This window comes from Teleopsis dalmanni, chromosome 2, assembly GCF_002237135.1.
Source record: "Teleopsis dalmanni isolate 2A chromosome 2, ASM223713v2, whole genome shotgun sequence".
In the NCBI taxonomy this organism is placed as follows: domain Eukaryota; kingdom Metazoa; phylum Arthropoda; class Insecta; order Diptera; family Diopsidae; genus Teleopsis; species Teleopsis dalmanni.
Window position 1 is genome coordinate 101,040,647 of NC_051847.1, and position 24,672 is coordinate 101,065,318.

General features: G+C 31.6%; 1 protein-coding gene across 2 annotated transcripts; it reads left to right on the forward strand.

Annotated features, from left to right (window-relative positions):
• The first annotated feature begins 426 nt into the window (after positions 1–426).
• Positions 427–23,915, forward strand: LOC119681642 (paired box protein Pax-6-like). 2 transcript variants are annotated; one of them, XM_038094889.1, is made up of 4 exons: positions 427–591; positions 699–960; positions 22,993–23,224; positions 23,615–23,915. In XM_038094889.1, exons 2-4 carry the CDS (start codon positions 948–950, stop codon positions 23,844–23,846), a joined length of 477 nt encoding a protein of 158 aa, XP_037950817.1. In that variant the 5' UTR covers positions 427–591; positions 699–947; the 3' UTR covers positions 23,847–23,915. The 2 variants fall into 2 exon arrangements, with proteins under 2 accessions (XP_037950817.1, XP_037950816.1); XM_038094888.1 differs by lacking the exons at positions 427–591; positions 699–960 and having other exon boundaries at positions 22,888–23,224.
• Positions 23,916–24,672: the final 757 nt, after the last annotated feature.

Consider the following 24,672-nt stretch of genomic DNA (forward strand, 5'->3'; position numbering starts at 1 on the left):
GTGCTCTGTTAAAACAAAATAGTGTTCTTTGTAAGAGTCAACAATTTAACTAACAAAGACTCATGTCATTAAATAATTTTATCCGATAATTTTTATTAAAAGATGTTATTTAAAAAGAAATTGTAGAAGTTGCATATGGATTTGAGATATGTGTAATGTGTAGTGTTAGCAAAATTCAATTCTTGATCATAACTATATTACCACAACTTGTTTACTTGTTTATATTTTCATTGAGATCTATAATTTATGTATTTATATTTTAAAAATTGAATATACATATTTCGATATGTTTTGTGCTTCTAAGCATAAAACACGTCTATGTCTTTTTGACTTGCAAATACAAACGAATATAGAAATTATTAAAACATCAAATGATATGAATTATTACTACAACTGACTCTTTTATATTTCAGTAAACTCGTCATTAAAAGGCTATCAACAAACATACTACAACAAAAACAGAAGGTGATCAAAAAACAACTCTGTCAAACTCTGTTATCAGTTCTATCTGATATGCTGTCACATTCTTTTTTCATCACATTGGTTTAACAAGTCGCGTCTTAAGAGAAAAAGGATCGAGAAGATATTAATGTAAGCGTAAATAAATGGACTTTAAGGCGCCACTGTCACAAACAAAATCACTTGTTACCTTGATATTTTTCTTTATGTAGATTTAATATTTTTTTACCTTTTTATAGATACTTCAGCAACACTTTCAGTTTTAAATTTGTAAATTTGAAAACTTGCTGGTATTTAAATTCAATCGAGCATTCATTCCTGATCGGCAGTTTGATCGATTACATTTTTAATGCACACTTTTAATATAGAAGACAGGTACAACGTGTAGCATGCATGATCCTTAAATTGTGAAAAAAAATTTCAAACTGATTGGATCAACAAGTTTGCAACACCCGTTAACACGGGATGGTATTGATAGCTTTTGGAAAATGCCGTACGCAGGTAAGGAAGTCCATAATATTTGTTTATTTTCAGTTATTATGTTTACAATAAAAACATGTACTCATATTGCAGCAGTCTATGCCTGCGACATATACCATACGTATTATAATTGTTGCTTATCTAGGAACCTGTCAAAATATCTGAAAGGATGTGACAAGTCAAGTGTGACATCTAAATATTTTCAATATACAATGAAAGTTTTTATTATAAAATCAATTTGTATATTAAAAAAATTTTTATTGTGCTGAGTATTTGATTTTCCAAAATTAGTTTTAAAAAACAGTCCCGGTCTTAGGAAAAAGTATTAAATATAAATTTTTGCAAAATTTGTACGTCTTATTTCGAAGCAATTACAATGTTTTCTAAACGCAAGTCTTTAGCTATAGCTTATACTTACGTTTTAATTTGTAAAAGTGTTTAAATTAAGTCCTAGCAAATCGACTAAGGGGCACAATAGATCTTTCACGTCGCAGTGCACTATCCCTGTTCTCAATAATAAAGTCCTAGCGAATAAAAAAATAAAAATGAATATACTGGAACTCTTATGATCGAAGTGAGCAAAAACTCAAAATTGTATGTACATATATTTCGTGCCGATTCCAATTTTATGGATATCAGAAACTAGCTTATATCAAATTTAGATACGAGTAAGAGTTTGTAGTTGTCTATAAGTTCGCAAATACCTGATTTAATAAGTCTACCTATGTAAACCTCATCCGTTGCTCAACAGAAATCCAGAGATTTATATAGACCAAACGGATCATTTATAAGTAAAACACTTACAGCTAAGTGACAAACATAGATTTTACATACTTATATATTTTACATAGATTTTAGATATTTAATCATATTAAATAATACATAGTAGCTGATAGCTGATAACTGATAACTTATAGCGTATGTAGATTCAATAAACACGAATAATTGTTCCTTTAATGAAGAGATTTATGAAGGATTTAATTTATAAAAATTCAGTTTAATTTTTATTCAATATAAATAAATTTAAGTACATGAAAGGACTGATCATTTTTATTTTAGCGATATGATGGGAAATGTATACTATACTATATTTGTTTTAGTATCTCTTAAGAAACTCCGTTCAAACAAATGATTATAATCATAAGTGTCATATTTTAAATAAACACTTAAATACATATTTCAATAATTAATGAAAATATTGTTGAGTATTATTACTTTCAATGGCATTTTCAAATTACTTGTCTTAAATTCGATACAACCTGTTTTTCGTAAAGCAACTTAAAGATAAATGTATGTAAAGACGCGATCCTAAATTATAAATATTATATGTATAATATATGTATCCATGCACACACCATATCTGCGGACAGAATTATATCTGTTATACGGTAAAACTAATTATAATTTAAATTAGAAGTAGAAGCAAAAATACGATTCGTGTTTAATTTTTATACTGCTGTCATATGTGATTTTCTCGGCGGGGTGCACATCAAAGTTAGCCACTTAATTAAACCACTCATACGAGGTCATGCGGCGCTGAGATTGTATTGCGAGCTGCATTGTGAAAAATGAGAAAAAGTATTCGGCATATAGGCTGTTAGATAGTAAATGAATCTCGGCAATTCTGACCGTACAATTCTCAATCAAAAGCAACTGACAATTTCATTTGCAGCTTTAAGTAACTAATTGAAACCAAAACTTATTATTCCATACATGCAAATAATTAAAGTCTAAACATTTTTTAATTAAGTTAATTCTCAGATGTATTCATTGCTGCTGATATCAGCAAACCTGAGTAATGGTCGTTTCTTCATTAAATTCAAATTAATTTCATAATGTTCATTAATGTTTATGCTCTTTTATAACAAAACACATATTACATTTCATGTCTATTCATCAAATTGAGGTTCTTTTTTAAGGACCATTTGCCGTTTATGTTATTTCTATAGTGGATATTCATTAAGTTCCTCTCGGACGTAACGAATTTATTATGTGCTCCTCGCGTTTCAATGAAACAAATTTTGTAGTTGGATCTTTGAAGATGAAACAGTAATTTTCAGAACATTATGCAAGATATAAATCTACACTCCGTACAGAGAAATTATAGCACGTACAGAATCGGTGTAAAGTGATGACCAAATTCTAAACCATATCTCGAAGACGGTAATAATAGAATAACAATAATAATAATAATAATGTTATTATATCTGCTCATATGATTTGATCGGATAACTGGAGTTTTGTAACATATTTCCAATGAACATTCACAATAGATCGATTTTTGAATTTGGAAACACTGCAACTAAACATGCAAAATTTTTTAAGAGTAAAACCTAACTCTGAAGGGTTTAAGAGCATTGTTGTTGCTTCATATGTTGCCTTTGGTAAGTTGCGAGTATGTTTTTGCTACTCTGAAAGAAACAATTACGGCTATTCTAGGTACTATATTTGAAATTTTATAATAAATCCTAATTTTTGGTTCGGTTATTTTTGCTTTAACCATGGTAGTTATTCGAAAAATAATGTTGCCGATCTTTCGGTTGATCGTCAACTAGCACTAAGTTGCTGTATATCTCTTTTATAGCTGGTTATGAATAAACAATTATTTAATGAAAAATAACACCATCATGCTACACTGAATCAAATGTCTGAAATGAATTTGTAAAGATACCGGAATAATGTAAGGATTTATGAATTGCTTTTGAAAAAAAAAATACTTTCCCTCAAGTAGGCAATTCAACAGTAAGTAAAGGATAAAAATTAAAAATAAAATAAAAAAATAATATAAAAAAATAAAATTAAGACCAACTAAAAAACAGTTGATTTAGGAAAATTGTTTGCTAAAATTTAGATATGACATGATTCTGCCTATAAGTTTTAGGGTATGCCCTCACCTGCAATGTCTTACTATAATTAACATCAGGATTATTAATAATACTTAATTTTGACTAAAATAAATAATAATATGGACGTAGGTTCATGACTACGGTAGCAAGATTAGCTAAAAATAATTCAGTTCTTGTTATTTAGAAGGTTTTAGTAGTTCCCTTTTGAAGAATTAAATATAGATTTAATACCATATATTTACATTAAATTGTATGCGAAATTAATACAATGGCAATATACTTGATCTCAATCACGGATGGACTTGCAGTCTCAACTTACTAGGCTCAGTTCCTTTTTCTATAAAGTTCAAAATCATTAATAAAACTGCAAAACAACCGTAAGCTGACTTTGTACATATAATAAGAGTATGTATGATATATCGACGTACTGAATAAAATTTTTCGATGAGTTCTATTTATGAGTTCTTTATAGAACTTCTTTTGAGTTCTATAAATTGTATCACAATATTTGATTGTGTGAGCTGTGTGGTACCATGTGGTTTCGGTTTAAGTTATCGATCATTAATTGTATAAAATTATGATAATTTGATAAAAACATAGCATGCTTGCGGTCACAAACGGGCCGAATGTTATCACAAGTGATTAATGACAATAATCCCCTTAGTTGATTCCTATTTGGTAGTTGGACTAGATCTCGCACAACCGCATGGATTTTGAACTTTAGTGTGTTTCGAATCAATCAATATAAACAAATATGAACGCAACATAACGCAATAACTCAAACCAGCCAAAAAAAAAGTGCAAGCGATTTCAAAGACTATGCAAGAAAACTAGAAAAACAAACCAAGATAAAACAATCGCAGGAATAAAACTTTCTAGACCAACAATGAAAAAAGCAGCACTGAACAGTAGATCGCCCACTATTGGTTCCAATTCAGTCAAATTTAAAGTGACAAACAAAACTTTTAAACCATTTTCATGGCAATGTTAATTATGGTGCTGCACCAAATTTAATATATCCTACAAAAACTCATCAACACATAGTCATACTACATACTGGCTCTCTGAACAAGAACGAACAAATTGTCTGATTTGATTCCTTTTTTTGTCATCAAAAGTATTCCTAAAACGTATTTCTGTATAGAGAAGTGTTACTATTTAAGTTCTGACTATTCATATGTACTTCTGATAGTCTCTGAAAATCCAATCTTACAGCAAAGTTGTCCGGAGTAAATAAATTTAATGGCACTACTTTACAGATAAACTGAATGAATTAGTTTCAACCGAAGAAAACGTATTGACCCTTAAACAACTTGAGAATGAACTTATACGTTTTACACGAAATATTCAAACTGCAGCTTGGAAACACACACCCATTTCAACATTTCCCCAGAACATAAAATGTTATTCAAATGATATTAAAATCTGGATAAGCAAAAGACGCAAACTTTGAGGGCGATCTCAACATACTAGGTCTTCGGTGGATAAACTAATACTAATCAATACACGGGAAAGCTGCCAGAAAAAATTAAGGCATTTAAAAACGAAGCATTTAATAGCTTCTTGATTGGACTAACCCCTGACAAAATCATCATCCAGTAAGTCATAGTGTTTCAATCGAGACCAAGGATAATAAATGGGCAAAGATAAACATAGAGAAAGTAAACTTGATTGCTAAACATCTATATACAAGAAATATTTACTCAAAATAAAGGGAACAGCGAAATGACTCTCAATACAGATTGATTAGAAAGAGGAATAACTATAACTCACGTCAGTTCTAAGGAAGTGGAGAGTCAAACACAAAAATTAACTTTGAAATAATCGCCAGGTCTTGATCTAATAACAACATGAATTTTACGGGAATTATCTAACTCTGTGTTTAAAATTGAAATATGTACCGATATATTGGAAAATATCAGAGGTAATTATAATACTTAAACGTAGAAAATCACCCAACAACGTATCGTCGTACAGGCCAATATCTTTGCTTCCCATTCTATCAAAACTTTTGAAAAAATTACGAGTATTTCAAAAGTGGTTGCAACGTATTATCGACAATAAATACATAATTCCAACACATCAGTTATGATTTCGAAGAAGACACTCTACGATTGACCAACTTCAGAGAATTGCACATACAACTGAGTCTGTCATGTAAGCAAAATAAGTATGTTCTGCAGTCTTTTTAGATGTTTTGCAGGTATCCTTAGATCACTTCTGTACCTACTATTTCCGTCCGACACCGACTTCAATTCAATCTATCTGCCTAATTTACTGACGATACTGCTTTTTTAACAATCGACGAAACAAGTAAACAGGCAACTGTTAAATTACAACCCATGGTAAATACTGTGGTGACATGGGTCAGTAAATGGCGTATAAAGCTAAACAACATTGAATCAGTGTATATAGTTTTGGGACTAAAAAATATATATCTTACACTTCAGCATATACAAATTCCACGAAAATACTAACGTATATGTTAATGAAGCAAAATAACCTTGGTATTACACTAGAGGCAAAGCTGTGTTAGAAATCGGACGTTAAGAACAAAAAGAAGAACTTATCGTAACTTATTCGTCAAATCAGAATAAATTATTACTATATAAACAAATCCTAAATCCGTTATGGACTTATGGTATAGAACTCTAGGATAGTGTCAGCAAAATTTGCATTGCCACAATTTAACTATTCCAAAATAAAGTATTACAAAGCGTAGTAAATTCACCATTCTATGTTAGAAATTGTGACCTTCATCCTGACCTGGGTATGCTATCTGTTCTAAACGTGGCTTAACAATATGTCAGTGTGATTAACACATCATGTCAACTTTGAAGCTTGCGCTCTTCTACAAAGAACTGTTCAACGTCGCGAACTAAAACGTACAACACTATTAGACCTCATGTCGTCATAACAAACTGCACATATATTTACATATTTATGTTCGCACTTATAGTATATGTTGTTGTTATTGTTTCTTAAATTTAATTAATTAAATAAAGTTGCTTGTTAGTACATAAATGTACACTAGTTGTAATTATCAAACGTCTCTGTCTTTACGATACATAAATAATAAAAAAACTCGCATCATATTTTTCATAACAAAACACAAAACAAAAGAAAAATTAACCAAATCCTGACAGTTCGTAAATGATCTTCGCATCAAGAAGAAAACATGCTCAAAGAGAAGAAGAGCGCGTAAAAATAAACAAATTTTAGCAAGAATATGATCAGAAATACTTTGGCGCTACCAAATAAAGGCAAGGCTGTTTAGTATTAATGAGCGCACTCATCCCAGGCTTGTGTCTAGGTTCGTTAAAACAGCACATATGCTATATCAAAGCGATAACATAAGAAGATGGTATTTTATGCCTTGTTTATCAAACGTAGAACGGAAGCCTGTAGGAAGGTACCACCTTCCTACAAAGGAATGTAAGGGATGTCTTATAGAATTATAATATAGGCTAATAGAATTTATAAAACATAAGGAGGTGATATTTTTAGAGACGATAATTACGGTTTGCAACGAATATTTTATCATCGGCATTGCATCAACTTGATTTTTTCTAGTGGCTTCAACCAAGAACATTTCACATCACACACAGTGGAAAATCTCATACAACTTTATCTAACGAATTCACACATCAGCTAGCTAGTACGAGTAGCAAACTCTTTTTACTCAGTTTCTTAAGCTGTTTATGCTCATGTCTTTCTGCTTCTTCTTTTTTGTTTAAAAAGTCGTTTCCTTTCTCTTCTTTTTTGTCTACATCATTCCTGGGAACCACGCATCGCTACTGACTGAAATACATTCTGTGCTACAATTTATCTCCTGTATCGTCACGATACCCCTAAGCGTACCACTTGTCTCTCTGTCTATGGTAGTTACCAATCACATCTTCTTCAGCACGCACAGAGCGGGAGATATGACTCTTTATGGTGCGCATATAATCGTTCCTTCAGATTCAGTTATGAGGAATTGGTTGTGTTTGTTTACGTGGCTTTTTCACCGCTACGTGAATGGATTTTGACTGCAAAAAGTTTGTGATCCAAGTTGTTGTTGGCCCCTTCAATAGTACGTTTACTCAAGACACTAGAAGTATACCATCCGTCTATTACAATGTGATCATTTTGGGATCTTGATTTTTAATCAGAGGACAGCCTTATCTCCGTGAATATGGCGTGAAGCTAAAATTTTGAACTATTTTGCCGTTTTGAAATTTATTTCGATATTGCCGCGGTGACATTCATCAACCTTGTTCCATTATCGTGTTCAATTGTTCCATTATGTTCTACTGATAATAGAACATTTTTACCCACCTTTTGTGTTAAAGACTTCCACAACAATTTTGATGTCATGATGGAAACAGCATTTATATTCCTATTCAAATAATTCATAGAAAGTCTGCATGATATCATCATCTTTATCTTCTATTACTTTAATAAGGATTTGACTTGTGCACAGTTTTAAACTGAACATTCCAGTTTAGTACAAACTGACTTCAAATTTATGCTTTATTGCACAGTGTGCTGGAAAGCGGTAATGTCGACCTGGTATTTCCTGAGAACATCAACCACCTGTATAGATGTACCTTCTCTGTTAAGAGTTTGGAACTTATAGGTCTATATTTTTAAATCGTATTGCTTAAAACATTTGAATGGGTTGACAACAGGTTGCGGTATTCTAATCCGAGACTTACTTTTCATTTATTTTGGAACGATGTTTATTATGATGAATTTAAAGACCAATTGCATAATTCATGTATAATTGTAGCTATGTCAATGCGCAGAGCACAAAGATTTTTTAGCTCACTAACTCAGTCATTAAAAATATTAAACACTAAAAGTTAAAATTCTCGGTTTCAAAAAAAAGATTTATAATTAATTTCCTCTTAATACAATTGGATATCTAATACAAGATCAAAGAACCATCATCTCCAAATTTAAGAAACACACACCGAGAAAATCCCTTAATTGATGAGTGCTGTTCAAAGGTAGGCTATTTCAATTTTCAAAACTATGCGCCTTGTTATAGTATTTTTGATTTTTAATTGTGACAAGTTGAATTACTAATTCTATAATATAAAAAGTTAATTATTTTTTCCGAATGAATAGTATTTTGTCATTGAATTGACCTGGAAATTGTGCATATCTCAATTCAATTGAGAACTTCCGTCGTTGAATGAAAAACTAGATGCAAAGAGCAATCCTTTAACAATGAGTGAATTGAATTATTATATCAATATAATCTATATTATAAACTACATTATATATAGATTTATGTTAAAAAAACTTTGCTCAAACTTCACTCGCGTTATATTATTTTTAACATCAAATATTATTACTTACCAGAGATATAAGTAGATTTGATAAGTCAGTGACTTTTTGAATTTCCCGCGCAGTTACTCCAAATATAACAGTGCTGCCGTCAGCTATAATCTACTAGTGGGCAACTTTCTAATTTTGAGCAAGCTACATTGTTCAGTTGGTGTTGGATAGCCGTTCAAAGCAGACAACCTCGTGAATTTTCACGAAAATGAAAAAAAGTGAATGGCATCCAGCATATTCTCCAGATTTAGCCCCCTGCGACTATTTTCTGTTTCCAAACCTAAAGAAATGGCTGGGCGGTAAGAAATTTGAGTCGAATGAAGAAGTCATTACCAAAACTAACCCGCATTTTGAGAGCTTTAAGAAAACCTATTATTTGGAGGGAATAAGAAAATTAGAAAAACGCTGGACTAAATTTATCGAGCTAAAAGGTGATTATGTAGAAAAATAAAATGTTTATTTGCCGAAAAAATTTGTTTTATTCAAAAAGTTACTGACTTATCAAACCGCCCTCGTATAATATGAAGAAGTAAGGATGTTTTAAAAAATGAAATAAATTTTATAGAATAAAACTCTAAGTTGCCGCATTCTAATATACATTTAAGTTGCTTTCTTCCTTTAATCCTTTATATAATTAAATTCCCTTCTTTACTAATGAAACAATAAAACTCGAAGCAGATACTTTACTTGTGTTGAATTCGGAAGAGAAACACATATTCACATAAATAAATAATGATATAACGTCATCATATTGTGAAAATTTATTATCAAGATCAATACTTTATCAGTTTTATAGTCAACATATTCGACTACTCGGATGGCTATATGAAAAATTATTGAAAAGCCACCATCATGAGTACTTACCAATTATCGCTGGTGTTAACACTAATCTCGAGGAACATCAAAGTTCATCAAGTAAGTGTCTAATTTTGTCTCTGTGCGACGAAAGTAAGAAGGATTTTGTCTTAAGTTTTTTCATGTTCTAATCGATGAAAGAACTGAAGATATACGATATTCGTTTGCAGTACATCACCATAACTGTTTTTCTATAGGAGAATTTTTAATCGTTGGTCTATATGGTCTATATACAAGTTAGCATCGATTTTAGTTTTGAAAACCAACATCGAGTATTTTTAGGTCAGCAGACCACGCCGTTTAACTTCATTTGTTAGCATTTTACTATCATGTGATAACAACTACAAAACTCGCCCCGCTAAATAAACAAAATGTATTCACATTTTTTTAGTCTTTAGTACAAGATAAAATAACATAACATAACAGTTTGTCTTAAAAATATCTTTAAAATAAATGTATACATATGACTTAATGTGGTGTACTAAGCCCTTTCCTGTTTGCACTGTGTGTCAATGTTATATCACAAGTACCACCGTTCAAGTTGTGGTAAGGAATCCAACAGAAACACTAGAGAGTCGTGTTGATTATAACTGAAAATGATAACCACAGATTATGATGGTGAAGAACACATGACTCCATTACCTAACCGGACGCTTAATAAGAAAATGACGGATAGAAGCTCCGTAAAGATCAATTGAAAATTAATTTGGGGTTGCTAAGAATTTGAATATCTGATGTTGCGCTGATTTTAAGTTCTAAATTTGCAAATCATTGCACCTATAATTTCAAGGATTCAAAAACACATTGAAATTATTATTAAAAAATAGAATAGTATAATTATTTTGTAACATAATTATTTTATACTGTATAATTTTTATATAGTATAATCGTTATATTTACGATAACGATAGACACACAGACAGATATCCTTACATTTGTAAGGAAATGCTGATAGTTTATGGGGTGGTCAGAATCCAAGTTAGTGCGTTATTTAATTTCTATAAACATATAGGAGATTAGGAAAATCATTGATATATAGTATTTTGGTTTTGTCGGTAGGTCAATACGTAGGCTTCCCCGTGTATATTAGATATCTCTAAGATCCTTTAATCGTAATAAGTCTTAAAACTTATAAGTGTATTCGGCGTTATCACCGCAACAACAAATACATTCTCAAGAACTTCAATATTTGAATATATAATAGGAGTTTGAGTTTTTCTTGATGCTTTTGGAAGCTATTGGCATTCAATTCAATAGATATAATAATATATAATTTTATATTATTATAATATAACGTACTTATATTGATTGCACCTTTTCATATATTCTCCACTTCTACAAAAATCATCACAAATAATGCAACAACTTCAGAGTTACCAAAAACTAGGAATTTGTTATTTTTTGCATTGTAAAAAATTTCCAATGGATTCTGTTAACTTTACTAAACTCAAACAAAATAAAGGATATATAGATATAGTAAAAATTTATAAGATTTTTTACAAAAACGAATACATTAATAGGGTGGCTCAAAAAAACTAAAATGCGATTTTTAATGAGCGCACCCCCTAGGAATATGCCATTGACCAAAAAAATGATATTCCCAAAGTTTTGGAGCAATAGGATTAAAACTGACGTTGCGCCACTCGAGCAAAGTTGGGTTTTCAGCACAAAAAGCAGAAATTTTTCAATTCAAGGTCATTTTTTATCTTTGTTACTTGTTTTAACAGTTATTAATATATACTCATTTGATAGATAATTAAAATATCTTTTTAATAAGATATTGATCAGCAAAATCGGTTAAAAATTATGCGCAAAACACAATAATTAGTTGAGCGACTGTGCTCTGTTTTCTATTTCATACCTTTTAGCTGGCATGCACAATGCAATCACAAATGTTTACAAGAAACGGAAGAAACATAAATAAAAAATAAAAATAATACATTTCTACTTAATAATTTATATAGATATTTAAGTAGAATTGAAAGTGTAGTCAAAACAAGAAGTTTTTCGGAAGCAAAGAGAAAATGGTCATACAGGGAGTATGACTGAAGTTAATATCCTTTTAGCAAACGAAGCAAGAGCTGCTAAAAATTCCATTGATTTTATTTGGAATAAATTCGATGAAGAAATTTGTCTCAAAATGGAAGCTGAATCTTTAGTCACAGTTCAACAAAATTGGTATAACACAGACAGAACGATTCAATTTATTACTCCCAGTTTAGTTCCCGCCCTTGACAAGTGCAAGGTTTCGGATCGCTACGCTATACATATTTTGTAGTTGTAGGTATGGTTACCTGTGGCGCCCAGGTGCCATCTAAGATTCTCGATGAATGGCGAAAATCATGTACTTACTAAAAACATTTATTTTAAGAGATCAATTTACATATAATTCGGATGATTTGTACGAGATATATACATTTTTATAGTGAGCATATGTGTGAACAATTTAACCCACACTAGGTAAGGTTATGTTCGGAAGGCACGTGCTGACAGTTGTCAGCACTTCTACTCGGAGACATATATTGCCCATAAGGATGCTCTCAAAAAATTTTACCAGGAGATGGGAGTTGCTAATCTTTGTTATCCTTGTTAAACCATTTGATTTTCCAGATGAAGTTGAGGAGATCGTATAAGTTTGCTTTCGTTATCTCTTTCAAGCCAGTAAAATAAGGATCCCCAAGACATTAAAGTAGCCTTATTTACAGTCCTGGACAGAGACACAGGAAGTGGGTGATAGATTTTACCTCCTCTTCATGTTGGCAACTCCCGCATAATCCACTTGTTGAAACTCGTCACCGTTGAAGCATAGGCGCAATGGCACAGTGCCCCTGCACACGAACTGAAGGTTTGCTGAAGCCTAAAAGGCTTTTCGTTTTATTTTTGTTCAACTTAGGCCATAAGATTCTAGCGACCTTACAGTCTTCGCGGTTAGTTTATAAATTGTTAGTCACTGTATTGATTTCCTCTATTATCCTAAACAGTTTACATATCGGTGTATGTATTGAGAGGTCGGCCTTTCCTGTATGCAGTTCAGAACCTCTTCTGGCCATCTCATCTGCTAGGTCATTCCCTTCAATATTGCTATGTCCAAGTATTCGAAATGTACTATGTCCAACAAAAAGAAACCTTATGATGTTTGATGCTCATCAGTGAATAGCGACATTTTAATACTATCTTGGAATTTAGATTCAATTGCTTTCAGTGCGGCCTATCTGCAAAAATCGTGATATTCGAAGGACGACCTCTTTTTCGATAGCATATATCTCGCCGTGAAAGACGCTGCAAGTAGCAGGGATTCGGTAGCACTGTCTTATCTGCATATCTTTCGAGAAGATACCTGCTCTCGTACCGCCTTCCATCTTTGAGCCATCTGCGTAGATAATAACTGTAAAGTTACCGGTCACAGATCCAAGCTCCCAGCTATCTATCTCTGGTTAGATAAAGAGTGAAGTTATTTTCCTTAAAGAACCTTATTGATTTCGTGACCGAAGAGATAACAAATTTTTTTGATCGTTTTTGCGTATCTAGTAGTTTTATCAGTTTCGATCCATCGCCATGAATGGAGACACACGATTATAGAGATGCACTTGAATTCTGTGCCAGACTTCATATGATAAATGATTGTATAGAAAGAGGAATTAGGCTTATGATGGATTATAATTCGATTTTGACAAAATATGAAGAGGAAAAACAATATGTTCTGCAAGTAGTTGAACATTATCATAAAAATTATCCTTCACATATTTATGATTTATGTCATAAAACATAATAAAGACAATATATTAATTACTGAAAAAAAAGGTTTTATTGAAATTATAATTTTTTATAAATAATTAACTAAATCGTAGCATATACCTATTACGTAATTGTACATGCCAGCTAAAAGGTATGAAATAGAAAACAGAGCACAGTCGCTCAACTAATTATTGTGTTTTGCGCATAATTTTTAACCGATTTTGCTCATCAATATCTTATTAAAAAGATATTTTAATTATCTATCAAATGAGTATATATTAATAACTGTTAAAATAAGTAACAAAGATAAAAAATGACCTTGAATTGAAAAATTTCTGCTTTTTGTGCTGAAAACCCAACTTTGCTCGAGTGGCGCAACGTCAGTTTTAATCCTATTGCTCCAAAACTTTGGGAATATCATTTTTTTGGTCAATGGCATCTTTCTAGGGGGTGCGCTCATTCAAAACTTCATTTTTAATTTTCCCCTAATACATTAAGTACTCTGCGTCAAAAAAAGCAGATATCGGTAACGAATCGGAGATATAATATCAACAGTTTTCGTATAACATTAAAGGCATAAAAATAGATTGAAATATATATTAAACATTACTATTAATTAAATTAAATAAAATTTTTCTTTTGCCGAAAATTTAAAACCATTTAATTAATTGTGATAAATCTTAATTATTTGCTTCATTATTGCAACCTTAATTAATATAACGCTTCGGAAGAGAAAGATTCTTTGGCACAACACAATACTACCCTTAAAAATTGCAAAAGTAAACATTAAACAAATTGTTCGTAAACATTAAAAAAAACAAATTAAAATGGAAGTATTGGTACCTAAATTTGGTATACCATACAAAAGGCGCTGATATCAGAGTAACCTCAGATTGCAATTTGTTGAAAAGAAATATGAAGTAATATAAAAAAGATATTCGCGATCCGTTTCTACAGTAAAATAGGGATTTTGTGATCATCGATAATAAGTGGCTTAGCTAGGTTTTTATTAAGGAACATAAATTTGTTTCTACAAAAACACTTTTAAAGAGGTGTTCACTATTGGGATAAATATTGTTGTAAAACATATATAGAATATAACTGCCTGTTGGTCAACAATGACTAGTTGCTGTGATAGGAAACTTTTGTATTTCTTGTCATAATTGTTTCAATAAAAAAATATATATATATATAGAATAGGGAAGTATTAAGGGTGACGACCCCTCCCAAACTTGTGTGGGCAATGATTCACCCAAAATATGATAGTTCGGTGTATTTGATAAGACGGTCTTGTACTGCAATCGGAAAAAGATTCGCGATTTGAATATGATGACCTCTTTTGTTTAATAAATAATATAATATATATAGAGCGAAATTGATTGATTCTTTCATTGGAAGAATCTTATATGGTATTATTTGGTTTTTACTCATCAGTTTTTATAAGGTGCAATCTAAAAATATTATTAAACATAAATCGTTAGTAAATCGTAATAAAATACTTAATTATTTAATTATAAATATTGTACCAAAACTTGGAAAACTGGCAATCCATTGGCTTCCTCAAAGGAATGTCAGAATAGGTTAATAAAATATAAACATTTATAAAGTAGTATATCGTATAACAGGACTTTAAAGGAATGGTTTTAAATTACCTTTTCTCCTGACTAGGCCTCGAGCTAAGCCGAAATCGATTATGTAACACTGAGTTAGTATAGTTGAGAGTTAAATCCAAAAAACTCGACAAAAACTAGCCAACAAAAGGAGGACTTAGCAAGTAAAGTTCAGTTTAATGTATACAAAAGCAGTATTAGAGCCGCAAAAAAGTGGTCTAGGTAATAGTTCTATTCAACTCTTGAATCTCTCAACGAGGCTTCGAAAGGTACTGTCTAGAATTTTGACAACTCTAGGTAGTATTAAAAGGTAGGATAGTTCAGAGCTTAGGCAAGCAATTTGTTGACTTTCTTGAGGGAAGTTTGTTTTAGGTAATCAAAGGAAGAAAAATTATTTATAAGTGCATTATAACAATATTTTATGTTTTGTACCAAAAAAGTTACCCAAGAACGGCGGTACGTTTATGGTTGATATTACATCCTATGATATCGTGACAAAGACTAAACATAATTCTGTTACAACTAAAGTTAATATATAATATATATAATAATATATAATACCTTATTTGAAATATTATAAACAAAGCAACAAAGAACACTAACAGTAAAACTTTCATTTTTATACAAGATTTATTATGATAAGAGCAATTCTATTGGTTTATTTTTATACAATTTGGAAATATTTCAATGCATGATTGATTTAAAAGTATAAAATAATGAACATAATGAAAATATGAACATTTTCGGAGAATTTTGAGATTAATTTTTCTGATATTGTAAATGTACAATAAATTATTTAGTTAACAATTTTAAAAATTATTTTTCATTCATGCTATATAAATTGAGCATAGCCCAAAGTAAACAATACTTTTCAGAAAAAGGTTTCTGTAGATAGGCTATTTATTGATTATTACTCAAAATGGCAGTGCCGCCGCTAGTCCACCATAGAGATCGGATTTATCAGCTTAATAAGGCCTTTTTTATATTATTGTTAACTGTAAATATAATAAATGAAGTAAAAAAAATTGTTTAATTTATCAGAGTAGTCTCGTTAAAGACAACGTAAAGACGTGAAAGAACATTTCTCTAAGCGATTGGTAAGCTTTTTACAAACAGCATTTTAAACGCACCCGTGTATCTTTAGTCCTTTTGTCAGTCATTGTCGCTGCAATTTTATTTTACTAATTTGGTCGAAATGGCACATATTACGCGAAATCGCATTTGTAATAAAGTTGTCAATTTTTTTTCGACTGATACATGCTTCAACTCCCTGCATGGGACCAATTGTCAGTACGGCCGCTCTCACTGCGGGACGTTCTGTGGTAAAAATCGTTAACCTATTTCAACGAAGAGTGAGTGACATTATCCTTGTAGTTCCAATTTTTTAGTTTCCTTAGTTATGACGCTGCGGAAACAAATATTTTCAATGCTATAACTCTCGTTAAATACTTTTAACCAGGATATTGCCCTTGTATGCGTCGATAATGAAATACGTTGTATGCGTTAAGCGTGCACAGCCAACGCCATTTCAATTATGCGTGCGCGTTGTACATACGGTTTCGATGACCGTTTTGTTTGCTTTTTATTATTCCGATTATTTTTCTTCAAATTTTTTTAAGTCTCTATGACTAAAGCTTTCTAATAAACTCGTTCAATTTTGAATCGTTCACGTGCATTCAATTAAAGGCTATTACGCCTCAACTGTTGCGAACAATAGGTGATAATATTTCATTATGTCGGAATATTAAGAAGAACGTTCACAGAGCAATCACTACATTTGTGCTACGACAAATCATTTTTATTACTCTCCACTGAGAGTTGTGCTTTTTACTAACCCTTCTATAAGTTTCATAACAACTAAATTTGTTCTTTTTGCGTAAATTATCATCGCAATTTTGTTAAAAAAAAAATATGAACGAAATACCTCCTATGTGTGTTATCATTCGATCTTAACAAACAACCTGAAGGGACCAGAAAGAATGCTTAGTAACAATTTCATTAGCAATTATTTTAATCATAAAAATTCATAATTGATTAAAACACTATAACACTATATATATGATACAAATTGCGAGAACATCATGTCTTATGATATAGTACATATCATCATGTTATATCCTTTGATAGATATATCACCTACATATCAGACTTAATTATGATACAGAAAACTTTGCATGATTACTTGAAATACAAAGGTCTTGAAAGCAAGTTGTGTTGTTTCTTTTTTAATTTCTGTTGTATTTACTAAATGCATGATTCAGTACAGTTATTTTGAATAATATTTCCGTATCCGGCGAATAATATGCGGCGCGTGTTTAGTGCTATTCCTTCGGAAAATATCGTTGCGGAAGATTATCAAAAATTGCAGGCATTTCCTAACTTATTCCAAAGAGGAAATGATAAGGGGTTGTTCAATTTTTATATGAACTGAACTGTGGAACCAACGGATTGAATAGTTAAAAACTACCAAATTAATAATATTAGTAACAAATCTAATATATACATTGAAAACTGCACAGTTCGAGAGTGAATATAGTATGTCTGCTTAAATTAACAAACATATTTAATACATCTTTATTGTTAAGTATATGTACAAGACATTAAAAAATGCAAAGTCAATTAATTAACATGGATATATTTGGGAATGGAGCATTTATATAATTGAACGATTTGCAGCATAAAGTGAACCGTGCGCTTCTAGTGTTTGCGTATACTGCGTAACTTTTCAACCTGAAACTCACCACCACTTTAGTGCTTTTTATGAAATATCTTACTACTTTGATGCTGCTTTGATGTAATTCTCTTCAACTGCTGCCGAATGAGTTTTAACATGTTGCCTGGCACGTTTTTAGGATTTTTGCAGTTTTCATATCCGGCCAGAGTTAAATATATCCGCACCACTCAACTTGCGTCGCCTTGCGTTGCGTTGGGTTGCTGTAGAAATTTTGAAATTCCTTTTGCGTGTGTCAAAAATTTTATGGAGAATTGTTAAAGGTGACGAATTAGATTTTACGGAATGTGCTGTAAATCGTAAATTATATACATATTATGTGCCTTTAATTCCGTTTAAAGAAGGAAATTAAAATTTTGGCCTTTTTGTACATTTTCTTGCCCTTTCGCGCATTCTTCTTAACACTCTTTCATTCCACTCGAACGAATCGATTTTAACTATGATATCAGAACGTTTTTCTTATAACTCTCGATATCGGGAAGGACTCCAGAGATCTATGACCAAAAACTTGAAGCCAACCAGGTCAAACTAACTACAACGTGGGTTTTCATTGAAAAAATGTATTAAAAATTAGGTGTTTGTGGTGAGGGCTTCAAATTGACAATAACACGTTTCAATAAAGTAAAGCTTTCCCTGAAGTAATATCAAAATGTTGTGACATTTAACCGATTAAAAGCGGCATTATTCGATTTGTAGTAAAAGTCCTTCTGAATAGCTTATTCATACCTTCTTTTCAAAAAAAGTTAAAGTCTCATTGTGATTGACAGCTGATATGCACTTTTTAATCAAAAATTCGATCACAAGTGCAAAACGATGAGAGCAATTTTTGGTCGTCAGTCAATTTATGGAAATCCAACCGATTTTGCCAGATATTTGATACAAATATATATTTGATACATATATACGAGCATATATCACTGATAAACTTTGCCACAAGATTCGGTAAATTTCATAAAGTTTAAATCAACCCTTAATATAAATACCGCTCTAAACGTTTATGGTATACTCATATTAATAACAAAAATATTTTCAACAATATACTTCATATTTTTACAGTGTATACAGTATGTTATTGATTTACCTCATACTTACTTAATCAGTTGGCTATTACTGATATGAGTCGTTCTTGGTAGCATCCAATAACCATCTCCAGCCAGCCCAATCGATGGTTTTTTCGGTAGTTGGTCACCTGATCCTGCTTCCGAAGATGCGGACTTTCTTTACCGTGTTTTACATCAGTTGATACTGATACGTCTTTCTCGTCGCCGTTTTTTATTTTATTCGCACGATATGATTGAGCAAGCGCAGTCGATGAACTTTTATCTGATTAACTATGTCATTACCGCGGTATAGGGATTCTTTGTTTCTTGCACCTTGGCGGTTTCATTGTAAGGCTACATGTACTATTTCTTTGCACCTTTCCGAAGGGTATGTCCAATCCACTTGTATTTGCTGCGCACTATTTATGTAACTTAAGAATCCTATATTCTAAATTCCTTCTATTTCTCTCTTTCTCTTTCTCTATCTCTATCTCTCTCAATCTCTATATCAATAACTAAATTCCTATTATTATTATTGTTAGGTGACGTCGCACTGCGATCGACGGGTCTATTGTGCCCCCTTCTGGGCTTAGAGCAGATCTCTAAGCCCTGTTCCGTCAACAAAAAATAGTATAGAACGTACTTTATAGAGTTTTATTGCTTCTTCCGTAAGAATATACATTCCCAGCAGCCTAATCCGTATATCAGCATTCTAACAGCATATGTGTGGCTGACTCCACATTCTCTTCACAGAGCCTACAGTCTACAGTTTCTCTTAAGGTTGTATTTTGGTTTACAATGCCCTGTTAGGATTCTTGTGATTATTCTAAATTTTACTTACTATCCTGGTCTCTTTTTGTTATAGGTACCAATAAATTATTTGGATTGTGTTAATCCTGGTATATTATCTCAGTAATCCTTTTTATACTGGTTCTTCTTTGTTTTGAGAGAAAGGAGCGTGCTATGTCCTAGTCCCCAATAAGGTTTCGGCCCTATCATCGGTGGGGTTGCTTCTTTCCTGGCTAGTTTGTCTGCGTATTCATTTACGCGTACGACACCTGATTTGATTCGACAAGCAGATTAAGCTTATCAAGGCAGTCTTGCATCAGTTTTGGGGTCACCTGATGCCAGTTTAGTGCTTTTATCGCCGCTTGACACTCTGTCAGTAATGCGTTATTTTTACCTTGGTAATTCCGTTCAATATTGATGAGTACGCGTAAATGTCCGTTTGGAAGATGCTAGTTTGTTTTCCCACTTCTTCCCAATGCTTCTTGCAACTAAATTCCTAACTATGCTTAAAATAAAATTTTTATATAATAACTTAGAAAAGCTAAGAACTATTTGTTAATATATTCTATAGTGTTTCAATTAAATTACTAATACTTTTTTCAACAGCACGGTCCATTGTACAAAAAAAAAATTAGAGAGGAGTTGTTATAAACTCCAATCCTGGGGAATTATAAATATGCAGACTAACATTAAAATATACATTTTTTGAAAACAACTAATTGTTCACTGATATATCAGCGAAAATATTTGATTGTAAATATTTTATATGAAAAAATTCATATGTAATCAGCCGCATCTCTCCTAAACATAAATGTCATATTCTTCAGAATCCTAATATTCACTTCAACGTATAATCGGAGCACCGCTTTGTTTATACTTACATTTTGTATCTTTTGCGGTATACCAAATAATCCCTGAGAAAAATTAAGATTTAAAAATATTAGAAGTGGAAGCACCTATTCAGTGCAAACGGATAAATACATTCATCGAAGCATATCATAATAGATTTTAGTTAAAGAAAATAGCTGATGCGGAATTTGAACTGTCAGATTTTGAAAGTAAAGTATTTATGACAGCTGTAGATACCTAGCTAATGTAGGCACACAAATGCTCTTCCACCGGTACTCGACGACTAAAGGATGCCACAAAATGTGTACACAAGCACAAGAAGAAAAAAACATAATCATGAAGGAGGATAATGTGCCTTATATTCTTATGGTGAGGATTGCATTCAGTATTGAGTTTGGTAAGGCAAAATTGCACGTTTGTACATTTTTATAAAGTACAATGTGCGTCTAAATGTTATCCACAATATTTGCTAATTTGTCTTTGAACCTTAATGACACGCGTACAGGTACTTCGGCAACGATATGGGCGTTATTATTATTATTTTAACTTTGAAAAATTGTGTTACGAATGTTATGAAAAAAGTATTAGACTTGTGACAATTGATATCATTGTTTCGTAGCTGTTTCTTACTATAATACGTTTTCCAATTTGGTCGAATATTCTAAATTTGTAGTTGTGATCGCATAACAATTAGTAAACTGGGCTTTAAAACTTCACTTACGTTGCATTTGTTCATATCCTCACGTGCATTAGTGCATTTTGAAATTAAGAATAATATGGTAGCTCATCAGAAAGAGAAAGGGAGAAGTGTATACATTTTAATTAATAAATACTGAGATCAAATTTTAAAATGACTTCAGTTGTTGCTTTTAGTTTCACTTTCTTAATCAAGGTACTTTAACTTTAACTTTACTTGTACGCATATGTATTAATATTATCAAAAATTATTACTTTCTTCTTATTTTTAATTTTCTCAATACCCATAAGTATCTCGAAAGTTCTCTGTATTTGGATAGGCCTACATAAGTAAAAGTATGGCGTTTACGCAATTCTAGCTTCCGTACTTTGCTACTCATGTGTTTGTGTATGTGTGTGTGTGTGTGTGCAGCAAACATTTCTGTGCGTGCACAGTAGTAGAATTTTTTCTTCTGGCTTGAGCAAATAGCATCAAAATGGTTGAGCGGATTCAGTGTGTTGTCTCGTTTTTCAGTGTGGCTGATTTTTTAGTAATGCCCACCGAATCCAAGCAAAGTGATTGGTATGTGCGGCACAAGACTAGCGTACTTATTCACTCACACCCGTTGAGGTCTACGGTGTCACGAACATCCCAAGTTTTGTTTAGCTTATTTGACATTTGTTCTCTTTCACTCATGTGTGCATTTCCAGTTTGTGGTGTATTTGGGCTCTTACATGGGAAGTTCGCATTTACTTGGTACCTTTTTTCGCATGAGAGCATTAAGGTTTCGCATGCTAAACACGCTGTACATGTTCACGACGCAGTTGCAAATCGCGTACAATTAAACGCTTTAAACTAATCAATATTAACAGCATGTTTCAAAAATCAATCAAGTATTATCATGTATTTCGGAGCTTAATCGTTTCAAATATTTAAAATGCATTGGGATAAAACTTCCATAATTTTTAAACAAGTAAAGGTGATTTTGCAATTAATGAGAGTATACTGAAAAAGAATCGATTGGTATATTTATGGATATACTTGAAACGTAACGTCTAGTTGAATTAAATGCAAAGTGAATGTTCAAATAACAGATAAACGAAATCAAAATTCCGTGCTTTCAATCATAGTACAAAATATTTAATAACACGAAAAACAAAACGTCAAAACGTCAAAGCGTCAAAAAATTAAGAAATTAAAAAATTACTTATTACGATACTAAATGCTTATATGAAATAAAAACTTCATAAAAGTTCAATATTCTTTAAGTGAAAATTCAAAATAAACAGGACATCGAAATTTAACGAGTATTAACTAAGTTAAGAGACCCTAAAACTTAATGTACATAATTTATTATCTTAATCCGAATTATTTTTATTGGATTAAACATAAAAAAGCTTGCAAGTGATTAAACCATTATAAAAAATATGAAGCAGAGCTATTTGTGAAACAAATACAATGTAGTTTAGCATTCTATATAGAAACATATATCTTTGATTTCCTTCTATGTGTTTTTTTTTATCCAATCACAAATAAAATCTTTACTAAACACATTAAGTGAAAATTTAATTTCCAATGATGATGCTTACTACAGAACACATCATGCATGGGCATGCCTCGTCGGTTAGTCAAAGTGCATTATTCGGATGCTCTACTGCGGGGCACAGCGGCATTAATCAACTTGGTGGGGTCTATGTTAATGGAAGACCTTTACCAGATTCAACTCGTCAGAAAATTGTGGAGCTAGCACATTCGGGTGCGCGGCCATGTGATATATCTCGTATCTTGCAAGTTTCAAATGGCTGCGTTAGCAAAATATTGGGCAGGTAAGTTTTTTTCATATAACATTTATATATTATTTTGTTTTATATATAAGGCCAATAGCATGAACAAATAACAGAAAATTACTTAGAGGAATGGTACTGTTGCACAACTCGTATATAGTAGTTGCACTACCTGTGGAGAGATGTTACGAGTGAAGGTCAAAATAGTTTATAGATAAATATATTTCACTGAATTATATGTGTAGTAGTATATATTAATTTAAGCCAAACGCAAACCCATTTTAGTAGCAAAAGCTCTCATTTATAAAGCAGAATACCTATTTGACCTTATTATAAAATAAATAAAACTTATCATTTGTTATTATTCCTTCGTTATATTATACAAAAAAGCATAGGATGTAGAAACGAATAGTTAATCTATATAATTTTCAGATATTATGAAACCGGATCGATAAAACCACGCGCGATTGGTGGTTCAAAACCACGTGTTGCCACAACTCCAGTTGTCCAAAAAATTGCTGATTACAAACGCGAATGTCCCAGTATTTTCGCGTGGGAAATTCGGGACAGATTACTCTCGGAGCAAGTTTGCAATAGCGATAACATTCCCAGCGTAAGTACAGAAAATTGTAATTTTAGCTTATACTCTAGAAATATTGAATAATTCTATGTTGTAAAAAAATAAGTCAGAATCTGAACATGGCAGACAGAGCAAAAACTCTGCGTATAGCAGATACTTATACACACGTAGCTCGCTTGTGTATGCTATATAAACAGATTAAGTAAATTTTAAACAAAATAGCCCACCGCTCCTAAACTGGATTAATTTCAACAATTTTTATTTCTATTGTATCGGTTTTTTGGTCTCATTTAAACATAATGAACTTGAAATATACACACACATTTAAAAGATCCCTTATCTTCATTGATATGTATCCCTTATTTATTTTAAGCCAAAGCCTCAGTATCTGTAGCATTTCTAAAAACAAAAACTGACAATAGAAGGGATTAGGCTGTATTGGCAATATTTAAGTACATTTGTTTGTCTCGAATTTTTATAAGTACATGACGCATTTACGATCGGTACAAAACAAAAAACAATGCCGAAGTCGTCTGTTGTGCCCTGTAGATACTTTGAACATAATGTTAAAAAGAAAGACCGCTTTCTTTGTGTAAAAACCATATTATACGTTGGTGAAAGAATACAATACAACTTTTTGATTAAATGTATCTCAATTCACAATACATTATACTATATTACTCTATCGACTATTATATTCGAATAAGTTACAATATGAAATATAGCAACAAATTAATAAGCAAGATAATATATATATTATAATATATGATATTATATAATATATTATATGCATAATATATCATATAATACATAATATTTTTATTATATCATAGTACTATAGTGTTTATTATATTATATTACTATACATGTAATCATATTATATCACTAGATTTTTATTATATTATACTAT

Bases quoted from the DNA above. Each gene is read 5' to 3' on its own strand.
- LOC119681642 (XM_038094888.1), top strand. From the start codon at position 22,974: ATGATGATGCTTACTACAGAACACATCATGCATGGGCATGCCTCGTCG. The intron at 23,225-23,614 runs GTAAGTTTTTTT...TATAATTTTCAG, and splicing joins GTTAGCAAAATATTGGGCAG to ATATTATGAAACCGGATCGA.